This window comes from Calypte anna, chromosome 1 (genome assembly GCF_003957555.1).
Source record: "Calypte anna isolate BGI_N300 chromosome 1, bCalAnn1_v1.p, whole genome shotgun sequence".
Lineage (NCBI taxonomy): Eukaryota > Metazoa > Chordata > Aves > Apodiformes > Trochilidae > Calypte > Calypte anna.
This window is the reverse complement of record NC_044244.1, coordinates 36,952,307-36,973,344: the sequence shown is the minus strand read 5'-3', so window position 1 is coordinate 36,973,344 and position 21,038 is coordinate 36,952,307. Positions and strand designations below refer to the sequence as shown.

The window sequence follows — 21,038 nt, the reverse complement described above, 5'->3', positions numbered from 1 at the left end:
TGGGCTTGAATGTTGTCTTGTACATAAATGTAAAATAAACTTTCTAAAACTGCCCTGAAATTTAAGGGCTGAAAATTGTCATCCCATTGAGAATTTGTATAAAATATATCTGGTAGCTTCTATTGTAGTTGTTTTAAAGACAAAGGTGATTTTTCTCTAACAGTCTCTCCTTACAAAGTCCCTTGCTGATTCCGAAATGAAGCAAATAAAGTTGCAGTCTTTCAGTTATCATTAGCAAGCTTGGATTTGTGGCATATGTCTGATACTTTTATATGTTTATCTTCCATTGTGTCATTTCAAATGAAAGTGAAATAACGGATCTGTAGTCTGTCCAGTCAATCAAGTGAAGAGACATGAAGGTCTTTTAAGTATCAAAATTGCTTTTATTGTTTCATCTTAGAGTTACTGGAAAAAAATAATTTCTGTAATTGCCCTGATAGTTAAAAGTAATGTCTGAAAATACTGGGTCCACAAAAAAGTTAGTTTTATGTCATTAAGTATAGCTATGATGTGAATTTCACCACTCCTTCCACAGGTGTTTTCCATTAGAATATGTCTGCTCCATCCTGACCTATTTTAAGTAAATTCACAAGGAAATGCTCTTTACATGTTTATCCTGGAAGGGCAGATAGGTGTTTTATTTTATAAAGCAGTCTAGAAGCTTTCTATTCTGTTCTTCAAATAAAAAAAATATTTTTCAGAACATAGTAATGCAGTTTGGTAATGTAGTTCTAGCTGCCATTAGAGACACTTATAATTGAAACATAATAAAATGCATGTAACAGAAATTACTGCTTCTCAGAAATGCTGGTGAAAGGGGTATTTGCCTGCATAAGCGTTAATGAAATAATTTTATGTTTGTTACATACATTTTTATTAATATAAAACTCTACCGTAATGCTTTACTTTTGCTGATGTTGTAAATATTATGATGAATTGATACTATACTTTCAGGTTATAATATATAATCTCTTAAACACCTTGTCAGAAAATGTACTGATTTTCTAGCAATTATTTCATGACAAATACTTGACATCAATAATTTCCAGTAATGTATTTTTTTTTTTTTAAATCAGCTTAGTTCTTACAGATAAAGTCCACATCTTTGAAATGCTTAACTTGGTATAGTGAAAAACAGATAAATGGGTTATGATTAAGGACATTGTCAGGTTGTACAAATACATATAGACTACTTGGTCACTTTATTTCAGTCTTCTTTTTTTTTCCCTGAAAAAATGTTCTGGCTTACAAGAAAATTAGGAAAAAAAGCAGTCTCTTTTGCTGTCATTTCCTGGCTTTCAACATGGTATCAAAAATGATTGAAAAAAATATATTTTTCTTCTGTCCTTTGTACTTATTAGTAAAAGGTAGTACAAGCTAATTTAAATTTTGCAGCTCTTTAAATGAAATGTGGTGTTAATTAGACCATTTTTATAAATTTTGTAAATGTTTCTTTTAAATAGTGCTATTTTTTTTCAAATTCTTTTTAACACTCTTCAGACTGACAGAAAATATTCATCAGGAAGCTAAACATTTATTGTTGTAATGCTTTTTTGCTGTCATGAAATCAAAGAAGTGCTCTATATGTCATTTAACTGAATCTGTATTTTAAATAATTTTGGAGGCAACTGAAAAACCCAAGTGTCTTGAATGAGTTCTCTTTGGTTTCCTAGCAGAGTGTGGCTCCAGTAACATGAATGTTTTTTCCCCAATAGCATCAGCGCCTTCTTGACATTTTGGAAGCAGAGAAGGAAGTGTTATCAGAAAAGGTAGAAGAAGCTTTGATGCAGCAGTCACAAAAACACAAGGTATTGCTTTTAGGAAAAAAAAAAAGGGGGGGGGGGGGGGGGGGGGGGGGGGAGGAAGTTGTTCTGATCTGCCTATGGAGTTCATTGGGAACGAGGGAATGATCCTGTCACAATCATTGACAGGAAGACTGAGCTTTCTCAAGCACTGTGACTTTCTGAAATTATTTTACCACTCCCCTATTGTGTATGGCAGTTTATTTTTTCATAACATTTACAGGAAGTACTTGAAAAATGTTTGGATGAAGAAAGACAAAGAAGTAAGGAGGCTTTGGCCGCTGCTGCAAAGGTATCTCTTTTTAAGTAGTAGACATGCAAAGTGAATTCCATGTGTAATGTTACAAATGCCAAGTTCAGCAACTCACTCATTCATTTCATAAGTAAATTTGTATATCTCTGTGTCTCCTGTGTGTTTAAAAGAAGCAAACTCTATAAATCATAAGCATATCTGCTCTATCCTATACGTCAATACAGATAGTCTATGTAGTATCTCTCTCAGATGGCCTCAGAATTGGTGGTACTGGTTTCAAGGTCTTTCATTTAACAACATCAGTGCATGTTGATTTGAAAAGCTAGGTAGCAGGGTTATCTGATGATCTTAATAAGATAATTAGCAATGTGTTTTATTTAACTTTTGTTAAATATGGTCATCTTCAATGAGTAAAGAACTGTTTAATGAATAGTATTAAACATTGGATGATCTAATGAGTTTTCAATTATTTAAGTTAATGTTTGACTAAAAGTGAGTGTTCATTTTTAATAATAAGATTTCTTCAGTCTATTTCATTATTAAGTGGGCTGGGACAGTAATTTTATAAATATTAAGCTATCTTTAATTTCTAATACTGATACAAACTCAGTAGAAAATTTCAGTTGCATGTAATGATCTGGGAAAACTACTGATATATGTAACAGCACAGCTATATTATATGCCATTATATATGGGTAGGCTATATTATAGTTTCACTTATGTCTTCATATGTAGTATATGCACACCAACTGACCACCTTTCTGAATAACATTCAGTAGGTCTGTTCTGTTTCAGTAGGAAACTGTTACATAGTTGAAACATAGGGAATATGTGTTTATAACAAAACATCTTAATGAAACATTTTAAAAAGTCCCAGTGAATTGCAAGAAAAAGCTTTATTTATAAGTGGAGGTATTTGAGGAACCCAGTATTTTTTTCCATTTATAATTTCATTTGACTAATTCCATAATCAACAACAAAAGACAGTGGAATAACCTGTAAGCTTAATAAAACGGAGGGGGCTGTGAGTCTGTTTTGTCAGCCAGTTTGTTTCTTTGACCTTTGGCCTTCATTATCTATTTGTAGGTATTATACAAGAATTGTCTTGCTGAAAAATATATTTGCATGGCTCAGTATGTGTAGAGCTGTCCTGTTAAATACAGTGTGTGTCTTCTGATGATTTCTTGTAGTGGTTGAATATAAATATTAAAAAAATAAATAGATGGAACAGCCCTTTTTGTTCAATGCATAGTTGAGGAGCTTTGAGAGGGAATGTGTTGGCTACTTTGTCACAGAAAGCTCTCAGGCTATTTGGGATTTCAGATGCTTGCAGATAAGCTGGAATATCTCATCTATGAGAATATCAAGCAGAGTTGGGAGGCACATGTTGTATCTATTCTTACATTGCTTCTATTACATGGGGGGTTTTGTTGGCATAAAAAAAACCTAGTTAATAAATATTGTGTTTTCAATGATGGAAATTTAAGATCCTTGCTTGGAACTTTCTGTAATTTCAGAGTCATCATACAGTGGCAGTACCTACTTGATAGCACCTTAAGATAAATCTAAGTGCAAATTTCAAAAGTGATAATATTCATGTCACACATCTCATTAGAAATACTATTTTATATATATATATTATTTAGGCACAAATTGGGGGTATTTTTGTCATTTATCTGTGCTTGATTTCTTTCAAAGGCTGAAAAAGAAGTAGTACAGGAAGCTGTTCTGAAAGCCGTAGAGGAGGAGAGAAGAAATATGGAGAAGATTCATGCAGAAGAAAGAAAAATGTGGGAAGCAGAATGTGACAAACATAAAGAGAGGATTGCCCAGGCTGTTTGGGAAGCCATGCAAGAGCAAAGAAAATATAATCAGGTTAATATATTTTACCCTTCCATGGACCTCTTTTCTGTATTTCATTTTTCTTTTGAATGGCATTTATGCTGTACACAGTTTCACTGACTTTTTCTCTTCTATAGCTATGAAAAAGAAAAGATGTTTCTTACTTTGGAATTCCATGATTTCTCTTAGTAAAAAAATTATTTTCTAAGACTAAAAAATGGAATAGATACAAAAAAAAGAGACGTTTATGAAAACTGGAAACTAAGCCATTAATGAACAGGAAATGTTTCTAGAGGTACTTTCTTAGAGAGATGGTTCTCTAAGGATAATTGTATGTCACAAGCCAAATTGAGAGGGACATTTCCAGCATTGCTTTTAACAATTGTAGGAATTAAAAATTAAATATCCTATAATAGCAGCTAAATTACTTTTCCAAATGTTGAATTTATAGTCTTTGATGCTGGAAATATCTGGGGTAACAGCCTGTAATTTAATTATTTCTTGGTGACATACTTGAATGTTACAGTCTTAAGACATTTAAACAAGGTAAGTTTAATTTGGTTGCTGTAATTTGGTATTGCTTTTTTCAGTGTCCTGAATAGCAACAACAAATCAAAAGAGCTTGAGAATTTGAATTAAAATAGAAGAAAGAAAGTGTATCAGAGAAGTTTAAAAATCAGCTCTTTGGAAACAGACAGCATTCCTCTTCCTGCATTAAACAGAATTATAAACACATACCTAATCAATTACACAAAAAGATAGTTTTTCATGCTAAACCATTATTATAGTCTGGCTTGCTTACATTTCTAGAATAAACATAATTATTTTATTTTGTAAGTATTTTATTTCTTTTGAATTTAAAGGTATCCAGTGGTAAGATGTTTGTCTCTATCATGTTTGTCCATAATTATAACCTTTCAAGCATTCACACTCTTCTTTACAGCACAAAGATAAGTGGTTGACTTCAAACCTAAATTCAAATTGAGAACAATTGCTTGGGGTTTAATTAGATACAAATCATTTAGACTAGCAGAATGAGAATTGATACCAGTGGTATAGAAGATTTGTTAGTAGAAGGGAGGGCAATAAATAGTTGTTTACTACAGTAAAGAAGAAGTAATCTTACAGCCTGTGGAACATGGAGAGATGAATAGGAGGGCAACTACAGTCATGAAGTTTGAGGAGACTTTTGATGAGTCCTGAACATTTTTAGCAAAGTCCTGAAGCTGGATGTATCAGGTTGGCAAGGGTTCTACATATATGGATTTGGGGAGCATGTAAAATGTCCCAGGAAGAGCAGCAGATTAAGTTGGTGTATTGACTCAAGGTAGGTTTACCCTTCCCAGCAGTGCTCTTCCAGAGTTTCTTGATGACACTGCCTTTGAAGTTGTAACAGAATGGGGTGATATCAGAAATAATTTAATATTGATGGATGTATTTTTTTAGGCATAGTTTTAAATATACCGATATGTCAGTGCTTTTCTGAGGAAGATAATCAGGTTTTTCAGCTCAGGCTGCTAGTTGTGAAGTTGGTAATATTTGAGGATCTAGTGGTGCACTTAATGTATCAGTGAGATACTGGAGAGTGTTATGATGAACTTTCCCATGGATTCATTGCTCTTGATGTACCCATGTGGCATTAGTTAAATACATCTTTTTTAATACTTAATATCTCTGACAACTTCAATAGTAACTGGAAAATATCATCTTATTCAGTTATAATGCGTTCTGATTTCTCTTTTAAAGCAGGCTCATTTTTCAAATACCTAATCTATTTTCAGTTAAATAAAATGCAGATTTTTCTTGGGATTTCCAAAATTATCTCCATAGCATATTTGAAGTTACACTCTTTATTCTCTGTTTAATGAGTACAAATTCACTACAGAGGATGGATTTCCATGTAGAAGTATTTTTTTTTTCTTTTTTCATACATTGTATAGTGGTTTTACATGTTTTTCCAATGCTGGAAATTCAGCCATTGGAATGTGTGGTTTTTTTCTTGAACACTTGTTTTAATAAAGAAGCGGTTGCCCTCTGTATACGGAGAAACTATGTAACAGGTAATGTGGCTAATGCAGAAGCTTTTTAGCCAGAATTAAAAATTGTGGTGAAGCTACTAGGGTATAACTATAAACTTCAGTGAAAAAACAATGGACACCACTCTCCATTGTCTTCTTTCTGATTGTTTTCAGTCTTTGAAAACCTAAAATCCAAAACCTTTGGGGATCAGAATAATAAGATCCATTCAGTTTGGGTCAAAATAGAAAGATGATGTGTTGTATTTAAAATAAGTGGGCAATGGTGAAGAGCTATAGCAGTAGCTACCATCATTACAATGCCATCATGTGCAGAGCTCTGTGCATGGTTGTTATTGCCATTTTACAAAAGTAAATAGTTATATAAATGAGGTGAAATCAGTGAGGGATAGAAGTAGCAAAAGAAGCTGAGGAGATTTTGTGTACCCCAGCTTTTTGTTTTAAGCAAAAATCATTAAAAGTAAAATGAAAGCTGGCAGCTGCAGAGTTAGTTTTGGTGCATGTCATAGCTTGAAATTAATAACTCTCTTAAAGCAGATGAAGACAAGAATCACCTTTGTCACTTCCAGAAGGCTTAGACTTAAAATACTGTCTAAGTCTACTGTAGTTTACCCTAATTCTTGAGGGAAAAAGAGCCTGAGTTTATTGTTGCCACAGATCAGATAGGTTAAATGCTCAAGTGTTCTGAAAGCTGCAAGTAATTAAGGGGGGGGGGGGAGAGAAGGAGGGAGAGGAGAAGGTACCTTTCATTTATTAGGAGAACTAACATAAACTCTGCTTCCTCTTGGACATGAGCAAAAGCACTAAGGCAAACTGATCATACCAATGGGAAAGTATTTCAGGAAAACTGAGGCTGCAATGTTTCATTCATCCAAGCCACACTGAGGTATACAGTGATATACAAGGAACAAATATTTTTACAAGAAAAGTTAAAAGGCTTATGGAAAAAGAAAAAGATGACTTACCAGTAGTCTTTGCTGCATACATCTCTAAGCCATCAAGACAATTGAATGCATTCACACTCCTGAAGGTTCAAATCGTGATGTTCTTTGCAAAACAATATATGTTTAATTAATCAACTTGGAATTTATTCATGTAGTTTTACTGGCAAGCTTTTAAATAGTTGGGAAGAAATAGATTCTTATGTTCTGTATGGGTTTTAAAGGATTTTTCATGGTTTTCCCTGAGTTTATGGATAGCAGTATATGCCGTTTTTTGGAAAACAAAAGCAAAATGTCTAGAACACATAGTGCTTAATCTCAAAAAAATGAATGATGACTTACTTGCCACGTTATTGAGTCTTTTTTGGTATTTATGCTAATCTGCTTGAAGGAGTGCTCTTGTTTATAGTTTTGGCATGCCTGAATCAATTTTGTCTTGAATGTCTTGAGGATTTCCACACCCAGTCACATGTAAGTGAACACAATATACATAAGTGAAAACATGAAGACATTGGCTTTGTACTTAAAAACTGTCTGTGTTCTTTTGTTTCTTTTCTACTATTGCTTAACTAAATTGTGAAACTTGTTTCAAAAATTATTATTGTCTAAATATTTTCCCTTGTTGCCCTGTATTTCAGAAAGCTGGAAGAAGTAAGAAATAAAATTATTTATCTGAACAGTTATTACCACTCGAGCTATCAGTGAGATTTCTTAGTTGTTTATTAATGGTCCTTTCTTAGCCCTATAATCTATAAAAGACACTTTTTTTTTTCTTGTGCATCAAATCAGTAAGTGTATAGTATTTTAGAGGACAATAGGATAGAAAATACACAGGGTTTGGACTTTTGTCCTTACCTTTTTATTGTCCAGTAAGACTACTTTTGCAGATAGATTGCCCAGCATATCTTCTTTAAGTGTCAATATGATGGAACCAAGTTTCCTTACCTTAAAAAATAGATACTGTGTGTAGTACCCCTTTCTTGATTTTGAAATCTGTGAATGAATTTCATATTATGAATCTTTTTGTCTGTCTTTTATTTTCTTCATCTGTTGCGCACTGTAATTTTCAAAGTTTTCCTTGCAGAATTTTTCTCATTTGAGCTCCTGTAATCACTTTCTATCCTGTCTGTTCATCTCATACACACACTTTCTCCTGAACTTCTTATATTTAATATTCATTCAGCTGCTGTTCCCATGATGGCGGTACAAGAATCTGTATTGAAATCATGGTATTACAATATTCCCTACAACTTTCTTATGAAATCATCATACTGGTTTTAAGATGAAGCTATTTTCCAATTACCCATACCTACTCTAAGTTCCAGAACTTGCATCTTGTTTCTGTGTGATGCAACAGACAGCCTGATAATTATGACAAGGCAGAGGATGGGCTCGTTTGGGAATCCCTGTATGGTGGAGAGCCAAGATACCACGTCGTAGCTGCTTGGCAGTTGTTTCCTGTGTTACTCTATGATGCTATGCTTCTTCAGCAGGATTGGGAACTTTGATTTTAGATCATTGCTTTATGCTTTCTGTGGAAGATTGCCACTTGCCTCATTGAATTTGGAAGCCTGACTCACTTTTTCTTCCATGCCTGCCTTGAGTGCTACAATAAAGCATTTATTCTGAAGTACTCAGGAAAATGGCATATTTGTTATCGCAATTCCAGGAATAACTTCCTTAGACTTTGTAGGATTTTAATTTGCTAGGAGAGTGTTAATCTTTGGGAGAAAAATATTGCTGTTCATGTTTAATATTTTTATATTTCCTGCAAGAACTTGTTTGTTTTTTTCCTCAACATCGTCTTCTTACCCATTAGGCTTTTGATAATATGGTGTCATGTAATGTGCTGGACAATAATTTGCACTTCAAAGAGTATCTCCAGCTCCCAGTGCCTTTACTGTGTTATTCAACATTCAATGGGAGTGTTCACTTACTCTCAAGAGCGTATTTCCTGTTTCACTTTCTTCTTACTTTTCCACATTTTTGTGGAAAAATCTTCTTGCCCAGTATTTATTGAAACAATTGTGATTATGTAAAGACAGAGAAGATCTTTTCATTTAAAAAAAAAAAAATAAAAAAAAATTGTATAATGTTGAGTGTGTGAGGAAACACACAACTTAGTAGCTATGAGTGGAAGGAGATCCTTGTCATTAGATCAGTTTATTTTTAAAATGCTTGCAAAGTCTTGAAAAGGAGTAGACCACTGCTGACTTTGACCATGTCTGACTTCAGAAGTAGTTTGTAGTAGTTTATAACCACAGACATTATAATTTGAGGGTTACTATTTTCTGAAAAACCACTAACATTGCAGTTTGTGGTTTAATTTCCTAGATAAAATTTAGTACTGCCACCTGATCCTTGTGTGGAAACAAAAAAATTTTCCTTTAAAATTGCAAGCCATCATAAGGCTTGCTTTTTTCTCTTATAAATGCTGACTGGAATTCTCTGGTATATGCACTTCACTGTTATTGTTTGGTTTTGTCTTCCTGCAGATATATATATATTGTGATTGCATAGCTGTGGTTCCTAATATATAGTTGAATATGATTTTTCAGTTGAGGACTTGAATAACTTTATTTTTTTATTAGGTATTCTAATTTGCTAATTTATGTCAAGCACATATATAGAAAGTCCTGTAAAGAAGCTAAGTTTGTGACTGTAATGTAGTCCTCCAGCCTCTGATCAGATATATTTTTAAAAAGAAACGAAAGGCAGAAGGAAGAGTTGCACTGCAAGTATAATTTGTAGAGTTCTCTTCCTCAGGTTCTTATGAGAAACTGGGCTTTCCAACTTTCTTGAATCTATCAAAATAACACTGAGTTCAAATAATGCGAATTGCCCTTTTTAAGCTGAAGATTTTTAACTTTGACACCAAAATCTAAGAAAGGATAAAATCTAAAGGTAGATGTAGCATATCAATAAAGCACATAAGAAGAGGTGAAGGAAAAGTGAGCATATACACTGACAGGATTTACATACAGCTAAGACTTTTTGTTAAACAGTAGTAATAGGTAAGATCAGAATTCAAATAATCTTTGCATCAGTTGATAATTTACCATAATGACTGCCAGAAGTAGAGTGAAGACAGGCAGTGACTTTGAGAACTTAGAGCACACTTCAGGTCATGCAGGAGGAGGAGTGAAGATTCTTTTCACAGAATTAAAAACTTGTGTCACTGATTCATCTGAAGGACAGAGCAAAAATAATGACTGAGTTGGTTGGGGCACTCAGTGTTGCATGATCTTTGCTCTTTGAAGTGTTCTCAAAACTGGATGGGAAAGATAAGAGGTTTCTTCTCAGTTCATTGATACTGCAGCAAAGCTGTCATTTAAAAGCCTCGCATGATTTGTCATTGTTCCACTGTCATCTGTGTTTGCCTATTGTGAGTTGCACATAGGGGACAGTGCAAACTACATCACCCAGTTTCAGTATTTCAGTATTGTTTCAGTATTAGTGGCTGTAGTGTCTGTTTTTCAAGACATGAGCTTGGGAAGAAAGCTGTGTGTTTTCTTATAGCGGATTTAGCAAGAAGGATAATGTTTAAACTCCCTTGAGAACATTCAAGTCACAGAAAAATTGAACCCTACTGTTCATCTTATAGTCTGGTTGGTGAAATTCTATCACACACAAAAAAAGGATCACTTTGGAGGAGCACTCCAGGAGTCTGGTAAATACAGAAGTTGGGTTTGGGGATGATGCCTGCTAAAGAGTCTTTCTCTGCAGTCATGTGAGATTGTCCAGTCTGATGGGTACATGATCTGTCTGTTCAGTTACCATTGTCATGGCAGACTGTGATTGTTGGTACAATTTTCAGATTATAAGTATAGTTAATATAGATCTGAAATAGTGAGTTTTCAGGTTTTGTTTCATTATGTATCCTATATTAATTTCATAATATGAAGTAATAAAAGTGTATTTATTTGGAAAATCCTCTCCCCTCTCCCTTCTCTTCCCTCTCCCTTCTTTCCCCTCTCCCCTCTCCCTTCTCTTCTCCCCTCTCTCCTCTCCCTTCTCCCATCTCTTCTCCCCTCCTCTCCCCTCCTCTCCTCTCCTCTCCTCTCTCCTCTCTCCCTTCTCTCCCTTCTCTCCCTTCTCTCCCTTCTCTCCCTTCTCTCCCTTCTCTCCCTTCTCTCCCTTCTCTCCCTTCTCTCCCTTCTCTCCCTTCTCTCCCTTCTCTCCCTTCTCTCCCTTCTCTCCCTTCTCTCCCTTCTCTCCCTTCTCTCCCTTCTCTTCTTTCTACTAGTAGCAACTAGTACATTGTTACTTCTGTTGGAATGTAATACCTCTATTGTCTCCCTTTCTTCAGCTCTCAAGGAACATAATGTATCCATTAACACAGTCTTAAAGGGATTATTTTGCTTTTAGGCTATTTAGTGATTAAAGTTTTAAAGTGATTTAAAGTGATTAAAGTACTGATTTTATGTATTTTTTTCAAGGCATTGCATACGTTTAGGGAAACTATAATTGAGAAAGGAGCGTGGTCATGATAAAATTTTAGTAGGAAGGAAAGGGTTGACCTATATTATATTTGTGAAATATTTTTAATGCTTACATTTTCATATTTTCCTTTTAAAAGGAAATTGTCAAAGAAGCATTAATAGAGGAGCAAAAACGAAGTGAAAAGGCAATCGAAGAGGCAGTGAAAAGGACAACAGAGGAACTGATGGAGTACATTAAAGAGCAGAAAAGGGTGAGTTACCAGCCAAATGGGTTTCATTTCATGCAGTGAAAAATTGGTGGTCTGTTAATCCTGAAACCTGTTCTAAGATGCCCAAAAAAACAGAATCAAGAGGTCTGTCTTCAAATTGCCACTCCTTTTTTCAAACAATTTGTTGCTATAATACCTTTCTTCACGTATATTTATAGAATGCTAAGTTCATCACAAGCTGAAAAGCAGAAATCAAAACATCAGTTGAAATCTGCAGTATTTCTTATTACACTAGCTTAAAGATGGGGCAAAAATGCAGTCTGTCAAATTCAAATTGTGATATGAGGTCACTTTATTGAAAGCATTCAGTATCAATAAGAGATACTATTTTCTGTTCTAAAATGAACCTTCTTGGGCAATTCCCATGCACAAAAAGATCACTAACTTTTCCTCTCAACCCATATTAAATGAAACCTGAAAATGTATTGGTATTCTGTTTAGCCTGATTTATAGCCAATGCACTGGTCTTGTATGAAATGTAGTATTCAGAAACTTGGTTGCAGGTACTCTGTTAATGCTCTATGCTTGCAGTTTCATGCTTGTGTAAAAACAGTAAAATACAGCTTACAAAACAGTTTTATTTGCTTTCAGTAAGAAGAGAAAAAAATTAACATACTTCTTTTTGAGACACTATAAAAACAAGATGAAAATAATTTAAAAACCTTTCATATGACAGTAGCAGCCCAAGGTCAAATTCAGTTATTTTAGTATTCTCAATAAACTAAATCACTAAATTTATATCTACTTGGTAGCATTGTCCTTAGAAAGAAGTAGGAATATTATCTTTTGCCACATCTATTCTCTATTTTTGTTGACAGAATAATATAATCAGAAATGGTATTTAACTTCAGAAGTTTCACTCTACTACTAAAGATGAACATTCAGTGAGCTCTCTTCCATTATGCTGAGTATGCGGAACATACACACATTTAGCACTATGGATCTTGTTGGCATAAATATCATTTGAAATGTCTGTTGAAATAAATATCCAGGGAAAATGGGATCCATGGGGATGTTTGGGCTTCTTTATACCTGAAGTTGGTCATTTACGAAGCCTGAGCTGTGGGGAAAGTGAAAAAGACTTCTATTAAAATAGTTTGTATCATAAAATAAATTGGTCAATAGGACCAGCAGTGCATGTTATCTTCCATCTAATCCCTCTAATGCAGTTCTCTTACTGTGTGTAGCTAGACCACATTTTTTGGTATTGACAGTAAATTGTGCAGAGACTTCAATAGCAACTCATCTGTTCTTCATATCTTAGGTTTCCATTTTTGTCAGGAATGGAGACTTTCTTCCATTTTCTGTCTACCTATAGACTGTCATTGGCTAACTACTCTTAATCTGTCTTGTCCTTGTGAAGTTTTCACAAATCAGTGAAACAGTGAAAATATCATCTCCAAAGAAACCAACTCATCTTCGGTCTATCTAGTAGGAGCATTGCGTCTGCTCATTTTATATGCGTCTTGCTTATCAAAGTATTTCAGTCAACTTTTTTCCCTTACTGATCAATTGACATATATTTCCATTCATTTAAAAAACAAAAACAAACCATAAATGTATGTATGGATAATTACTATTTTCTGCCATAAGATTTATAGTCTGTCAGCATTTAAGTTGAGAGTGGAAGATGTTTTTAAATACAAATCACCTGGCATAATAGTAAAGGTGAATTTTCTGAGTGCATTGATTAGACAACCAGCCAGCTGATTTATAGGATTAGCAGTTGATATCTGAAAAGGAAATAATCTTTACAATAAACTGTAAACTAGGGGGAAAGCAGTATCAGAATAAAATAAAATCTGTATTGGAATATATTAATTGCCTCTGCTTCTAATCCTTGTTGAAGTAATGTAGGCATTTCTAAAGGCCATAGTTTGACCTTTTTTTTATTTTCTCAATGTGGAACTAGATTTTTCTTTTCGTGCAGTTCAGTAGCTACCTGCTGTTCAGTGAAGCAGTTCTTGAAAGACAATTACATTTTATATGACTTCCTTGCCTGAGGAGATTCTTCTTCATAAATTTGCAGTTAGAAAGCAAGCAAAACACCCTAATAAAAATATTTTTAATAATTCAAAAAGCCTGAAAAGATTGAACTTTGTGAAGTTCATCTATTCAGTAATGAAATTCTAGTGAAATACCCAGTGTTTTCAAATGAAATAGTTGAGATCTTCAATGCCAACGACTAATAAATGGGGATCTATTTATTTATTTATTGAACAATAATTTCTCTAGGAAATCATTCAACATGTGATTTTTAGAAAGTGAAATGGTGTGTGGATCCAACTGCATTCCAGCAGTAAACATACTGGGAAGTAAATATTTTCTTATGAATTATAGAATAGAATATTTCAACTGGAAGAAATTAGGATTATCATCCAGTCCAACTGCTTCGAGTCCAGCTGCCCATGCATTTCTTTACTAATTTCTGTGAAACTTTTTATGCCATAAATGCATATCAATAAAGATGGGCATTCAGTATATCATTAATATTTATACTCAGTAACTTCTGTGTTCATTTTGTTTTTCTTGGATGCATATACTAGTATTATTTAATTTACGATGAGCCAAAGGTCTGCTGTAGAGTAGCTAGGGAAAAAAACTCATGCTATATTGTCCAGCAATAAATGTGGCAGAAAACTAAACAACCTTTTTGTACTTTTTGATCTAGTTGTCCAAATGAACTACGGGGTGGAAAATATCTTTGTAGCTCTGATCCTGCAAAAACTGGTTCACATCATTTATTTTATGCACTGTGATTGATCCTATTTACTTCAGATGGCATGAACTGTAAAATTTTGGCATAAAAATTGTCTCATCTGACAAAATCTGGAAGTCATCTCACACACAATTCACTGCTATATTTAATGTTTAAATTACTTTCAGTTCAAGTCTCAAACTGTGACTCTAAACTTGGTTAGTTCCAGCAAAATACCATTTAAGACTTTTGTATGTAGGTAAGTTACAGTTATTGGTTATTTTTTTAATTCCAGGGAGGGTGGATCACATTTTAAAATTGAGAGCTGACATGCATTTTTCTGGCAGTATTGTGTCAGAAGGACATAAGCAAAATAAGACCAATTCAGTTGTTTCACAAAATCAGAAAGTAAGGAATGAGTTCATTAAAAAAAAAAACAAAACTGTGGTAAAACTATTGCCAATATAAGCCTATCAGCCTACTAATTTTTTATTATTTTTGTTACTACACATGCACGATGAAGATTAGTAAACTTAAAATTTTGTTGGAGAGTGGAGGAACAGTAGGAAATAAGTTGAATTTTTGTTGTGAAATTCAAATCACCTTTATTTTGACACTTCAAAAATACATTTTCTGAAGCAGCCTAAACTGCACCTTGGGATTCAGAAGAGAATTTTATTTCTATCACAGTCTCTCATCAGTCTTTCATCAATGAGAACTGAAACAAGAATGCATAGATAGGCCATGCAGCACAAAAGTTGTGCCAGAAATTTAGTAATTGTTGATTAAAATACAATATTTTTTAAGTCCAGGCCTTCTTAAAAAAATACACAGTGATGGCTCTGGGAGTTCTGTTCATTCTGTGTCAGATTTTTTTTCAGAAAGGAACTTTTTCAGAATTAGATTTTTTGAAATAAGAAGATTATCAGACTGAAATAGACTGTGTCATTTTGAAGCACTTAGAGTAATCTTTTGCCAATTTGTATTAGGAATCAGTCAGTTCATCAATCTGCCAGTCAAATGGAGATACCAGTCAAGTGGGAGGCCAGAATGGTCCTTCTTTCTTTTGCCTGACTTGTTTTGTAGACTGCTCCACTATTACAAGGTCATCCACTTCTTATCATAGAATCATAGAACTGGCTGGGTTGGAAGGGACCTCAGAGATCATCAAGTCCAACCCTTGATCCACTCCCGCTGCAGTTACCAGACCATGGCACTGAGTGCCACATCCAGTCTCTTTTGAAATATCTCCAGGGACGGAGAATCCACTACTTCCCTGGGCAGCCCATTCCAATGGCTGATCACCCTCTCCAGAAAGAAATTCTTTCGAATCTCCAACCTAAACCTCCCCTGGCACAACTTGAGACCTTTTGTGCCCTCTTGTCTTGCTGAGAGTTGCCTGGGAAAAGAGACCAACCCCCCCTGGCTCCAACCTCCTTTCAGGGAGTTGTAGAGAGCGATGAGGTCTCCCCTGAGCCTCCTCTTCTCCAGCCTCAACACCCCCAGCTCCCTCAGCCTCTCCTCATAGGATTTGTGCTGGATCCCTTCACCAGCCCAGTTGCCTCCTTTGGACCTGCTCCAGGACCTCACTGGCTTTACCTCTCCAGGCTGCAAGCTGCTTCCCAGAGGGGTTTGGAGGCCCAAGAGCTGAATAGCTGGTTGTCCTCACCTTATTCTGGGACTTAGCCTTCTTTACTGCTTTCTTTAGTAGAGTGTCATTAAGTCCTTTTCACACTTTCTTAATAACTGGTATTTCTGCCCATTATATAAATCTGTAAAAGTATTTAGAGATAGTATAAAATGATTGCTACTGTTTTATTTTGGGTTCCACACAGAGAGATTCAAATGAGGTCACAAAGTTGAGGGGGTTTTGCCCTTTTAAGTTTTATTCTCTTCTGTAATGTGACCGTAGTGTAACTGTTCATTATTTTTATCTCCAGAATTGTTTGGGAATTCTTTATGTAATTGTCAATTAAGTGATTTATGGCCCTTTTTGTGTAAAGAGTTTTACTCATCACCCCTTTAAATTAACAGTAAAAAACCCATTTGATTTTAGTGTGAATACGAGTGCCTCAAAAATATCAGCTTTATCCCATATGCAGAACTTTAATACAATTTTCCTAGTTATTATATGGGAATTCTTACTCTTTGAGTTATTTGTTTTGGGGTTTTTACTCTGGGGTCTTTTGACATTTTAAAAATTTTATTAATCAAATTTTTTTTCACTTTATTGTTACTTATTCAGCTAGATTTTCTGTGAGACATTTATGCACTGTTTTCTCTCTTTGCTTATTTTTTATCCATTCCCATAATTGACTTTTTTATGCCTCCAGTACTGTTCATTTGGTGTTTAAAAATAATTATTTCCAGTACTGTCAAGTGATTGAACTAGGTTCTGAAAGGGTGACCTGGACTTTTTCAATTTAATTTGTAATGATCAGATCCAGTGTGATCTGAAATAATATCTTGCTGTGGACATTTTTATTTCCTGTAATTTTTCAGATTTCTTCATTGCCATTTTTCATGTATAAATTGTATAAAAGTAACTTACATTCTAACTTACAGTCTTCCTACTTCCAAACCACTAGAAAACTATTGAAAAACCCATATTTAGCCTAGAATTTTCTATTCCAGCATGTGATTTTTGTAGGAAATTTTGCTTGAGATAAATTTACTATTTGAGAGGGTAAAAAGATGTACTGGATCTTCTGTTTTAGAGACAGAAGGTTGAAATAAGTAGAAAAGAGAGATTTTTAAACACTGAACCGTGCACTAGGATGACAGTGTTAAATATTTAACTGAAGCCAATCCCAAAATTAATAACAGCTCTTGTCCTTCAATGCATTTTATTCCCCAACAATTGTTTAGTCACCATCCCTTAGTCCCTCAACAATTTTAGTCTGGATGGTTAAACTACTTCTCAGAGAATATTCAGGTGGAAAATTCATTAAGTTACATTTTAGCATTAATTGTGAATTATTATTAATCTTTCCCTTGTCTTCAGCATACCAGCTACACATTAAGGGATGTAGTAATCTTTATAAATTTGCAATGCGTCTTTGGTTTGGATATTTTATCTCCTTTTCCTAGGGCAGAAGATTAACATCATTTAGTCGTATTTAATATTCAGTGTTTCAATTCTCATTCCCTTTATTTTTGTACCTGTTGGATTATTTAAGTCAACATGGCTGCTGCAGAGACGAAAAATAGAAGTAAAGATGGTGGGTTCAGTACAGAAAAAATAAACCATTCAAACCAGGATATGATTATTTTCTTTTTTGACAGGGTGAAAACTAATTGCTAGCTTTTTCTTTTACTCAAATATGGAAATTCTAAGTACATCTCAGTTTCTTTATAAAGTGTTAATAGAGCAATGACTGCTTCATATTGATTTTTATATTTAAAGACACATTATAAAAATTGCCACTGTTGTAATGATAACTTACAGGTGGTAGTTGGTACTTTTATAACTTTCTCATCTTAAATGAAGGACATTGTTTAAATACTTAAGAAGGGATTTCTCTGAAACAGGTGTTTGACACTTGAAAAGGTACATTTTCCATTACTTTCAATTTTATTGGAATTTCTTGTTTTTAAAAAAAAAAAGTATCATCATACAGTTTTGTTCACTGTATATTTCATGAGGAAGCAGTACACATGAGCACCTTTTAGGTTGCTCCCCTAGTTTGTATTTGACTTGGTCTTTCGTGCAGTTGAAATGTTTAAGTATTAACTTACACATTTTTTTACTTGCTTTGTTCAACATGGTTGAATTTTCCATCATCATGTTGATGTTTCTTGTTTAGATTTCATATTGTACAAGTATTTTTTTTTTAATAAAAAACAAGGAAAAATACAGACATTCAGAAGCATTTACCTCTTAAGCTAGATGCTGTATTATGTCTGTTCCAAGAAGTTCCTATGATGTTGTTTTACCCGAAGCTTCAAATCTTCATACTTCAAAAGTCTTCATACTTAGTCTTAGGTTACTAGACAATTTTGTTGGAAGAATATTCCATCCAGATATTAAATGCCAACATTTTTCTCTCTCTAAGGGAGTAACTGCATCAGTGCGTACTTCTGTTACTCTCTTTTTTGGGTACTTGGTGTTTGCCTCCAGTACAAGTAGGCCTTAGTGACATCTTGTGTACAGCCTATTCTTACGTTCCTGTTATGAAAACAAAAGTGAATACAGAAGAAATAATTCACATTACTGTATCTGTTTTTCTGAAAAAAATATCTGCAAGAAATGCCAGGTCCACTGGCTATGTGCTATGTCATGGGGAAATACAAACGGAGACTCTTGGGTGTTTCCCATTTGCACAAGTGGACCAGTTGAACAGCACACACATTTGTAGGATGTGCCATTGGCTCATATACCATTTCTTGCCTCATTACTAACTGTGGATATTTCTGATCTGAGTTCTTATTTTGCCATATGTACAATCAACTCTTCTGTGCCTACCAGAAAAGAATGAAAAGAAGCATTTGTGGAAAGGGGTTGATGATAAAAATTATGACTCAAGATCTAATTCAAAATATTTCTGCTTTGGAGAATGGGGCTCTTAAAGCATCCACTATTCTTGCATGAGCTGAAGTAATACATACATGGGCTTCATTAAGATTTTTAAAATATGAAATTATGAAATTGAAACTTATCACTTAGCAGTAAAATCTACCTGTGATATGCATTCAACACATCATCCCGGTCAGGAGAAAAAAAATGTTCCTTTAAAGCATTTCTGAAATCACTTTAAGGAAATAATGTTGTTAAAAGCTTATCATATTCACAGCTTACTTTAGATACTGTATTTTCCTGGAATATGTTCTTTCATGAAACATACATCATGTTAGGCAGCATAAATGAGATTTACTTGTAACAGTAGATAGCATCTCTGACCAACTCTATAAACCTGTGTTTGGGAGGATTAACTTAAGTGTTCTGTGAATTCAGTAATTTTACTCTCTGGATACTCGAGGTATTCTCAGTGAAAGATGCAGAGCCATAGCAAGATTAGATTAATAAATGTACTTGGTATTATTCTAAGTAGCTAGCCTCACCTACTATCTTCTTGTCTTGTTCTGCAGCTGCAGCAGCAAGTAGACCTGGCTGTAGTTTTCTGTTTCCCTCTTTACTCAGAGGAAAATACACAATTCTGCATTGTGCTTTCCTTAGAAACAACAGAGAGGGGGGAGAATAAAAGCCAAATAATTTTATTGACATCAGAAGATGGACTCAAGGAATATCTATGCTGTCATAGCATCTCTTCCTCCTGGAGAGCAGTCACTCAAAGAATCTTCTCTTCTGGGTTCCTAGCTAAGGATGTCAGATCATTGAAGTGTTACAAACTTCAAATTGCTATGTAGTACTGACATAAAAAAATACTCATCTGTCAGAGGAGGCATTTATACAGGCTGGAGTGACATCCACAGATTTCAGGGTAAGTTTTAGTTCCTCCTACTATCTGCCAGATGCTGCTGTAAGAAAAGTTCAAGAGTATCACCCTCATTTTGTATATGCCTGCCTCTCTGCCAGTGGTTACCTCAGCATAAGTAAGGTCTCCCAACTTTCAAAATACCTCTTCAGTGAAGATTCAGAGTTAGGAAAGAAAGGAATTATAAATCATGCCGCTGTTAAGACACTCTTGACTTACACTGAACTGAGTAGAGTAAGGCAATTGACCTTCTGTTGTTCCTTTCATCTAATGAAAAGAAGGCAGAGAGAAGTAGCATAAAGCTTTGAGTTGTTTTTACAAATGCACTTCATTTTCAGTCACCTTAGGGGTTACTTACAAATAGATAAAAGGCTTTCAGACAGGAATGTGATTCTTCACGTTCTCAGTGTCCTTGTGAACTGTCCAGAAACTGGGTAAGGCTGAAGTCAATAAATAAAATATGTCCAGGTGTCCTATAAAAATTCTGGCTATCAAAGAAGTTTGTTGGTCACTACTGTACTCCAAGCTAGGATGAGTTTCTAATTATTTTTTGTTAGAAAGGTCAGGAATTTTTTTTCTCTGCTACATATTTTTTTCCCAACTTGGACAGTGTTCAGGCTTCTGCATAGTCTGCGAATGTCATTTGTCTTTTGTTACAAACAAGGCATTTTTAACTCTTAATATCACATGAATGTTAAGTTTGGTGGAATGGAGGTCTACAAAAGTATTCTGTTGTCCAGCTCCAGTATTTTTATTTTCAGTGCTATGGAGTGTAAAGTGTTTATAAATCTCATAGCTCAGTAGTTTACTGCCTTTTCATCACTACTGAATGCTTTAAAAAAGTAAAAATCATTCATATCTTATAGTTTGCATGTTTGTAGCAGACAAAAATGCAGTACTCAAATGTAACTATTATATATGTACTTCCTAATTTTTACAACCCTTAAGTGTGCAAAGGAAAAAAAATACACTATTGTAGCTGGCATACGAAGGATAAAGTATGATACAAGAGAGACCATTTTCTATGAAATGAACCTTATGTTGAATAAGTTATTTAGAAAAATTTTCTAAATGGCAAAGATTTACTTCATGAGATAAGTACTTAAAGTATTTCTTACATTTGTAGTTCCCGAACTACTACCCACATAACCAACCAGCAAGTAAATTTTAATTTTTACATTACATTATATAGAGTTCTCCTTGACTTTAGCATGTAAATGGCCTGTAGAGCTGAGGCATTAAGACTTCAGTAATAATTTAAACTACTGACTTGTTTTTATGGAGCCCATGTTTCCCTGAAAGACAAGGACCCTTGTTACG

General features: G+C 34.4%; 1 protein-coding gene across 5 annotated transcripts in view; it reads left to right on the top strand.

The window, feature by feature from the left end:
- The window catches only part of CCDC91 (coiled-coil domain containing 91), a 113,062-nt gene that overhangs the window by 74,757 nt on the left and 17,267 nt on the right, over positions 1-21,038 (top strand). For all 5 annotated transcript variants that reach the window (XM_030469375.1, XM_030469374.1, XM_030469376.1 and 2 more), the window contains exons 9-12: positions 1,716-1,808; positions 2,026-2,094; positions 3,754-3,930; positions 11,454-11,567. In XM_030469375.1, the coding sequence (XP_030325235.1) occupies positions 1,716-1,808; positions 2,026-2,094; positions 3,754-3,930; positions 11,454-11,567 (453 nt within the window). The remainder of the gene's footprint in view (positions 1-1,715; positions 1,809-2,025; positions 2,095-3,753; positions 3,931-11,453; positions 11,568-21,038) is intronic.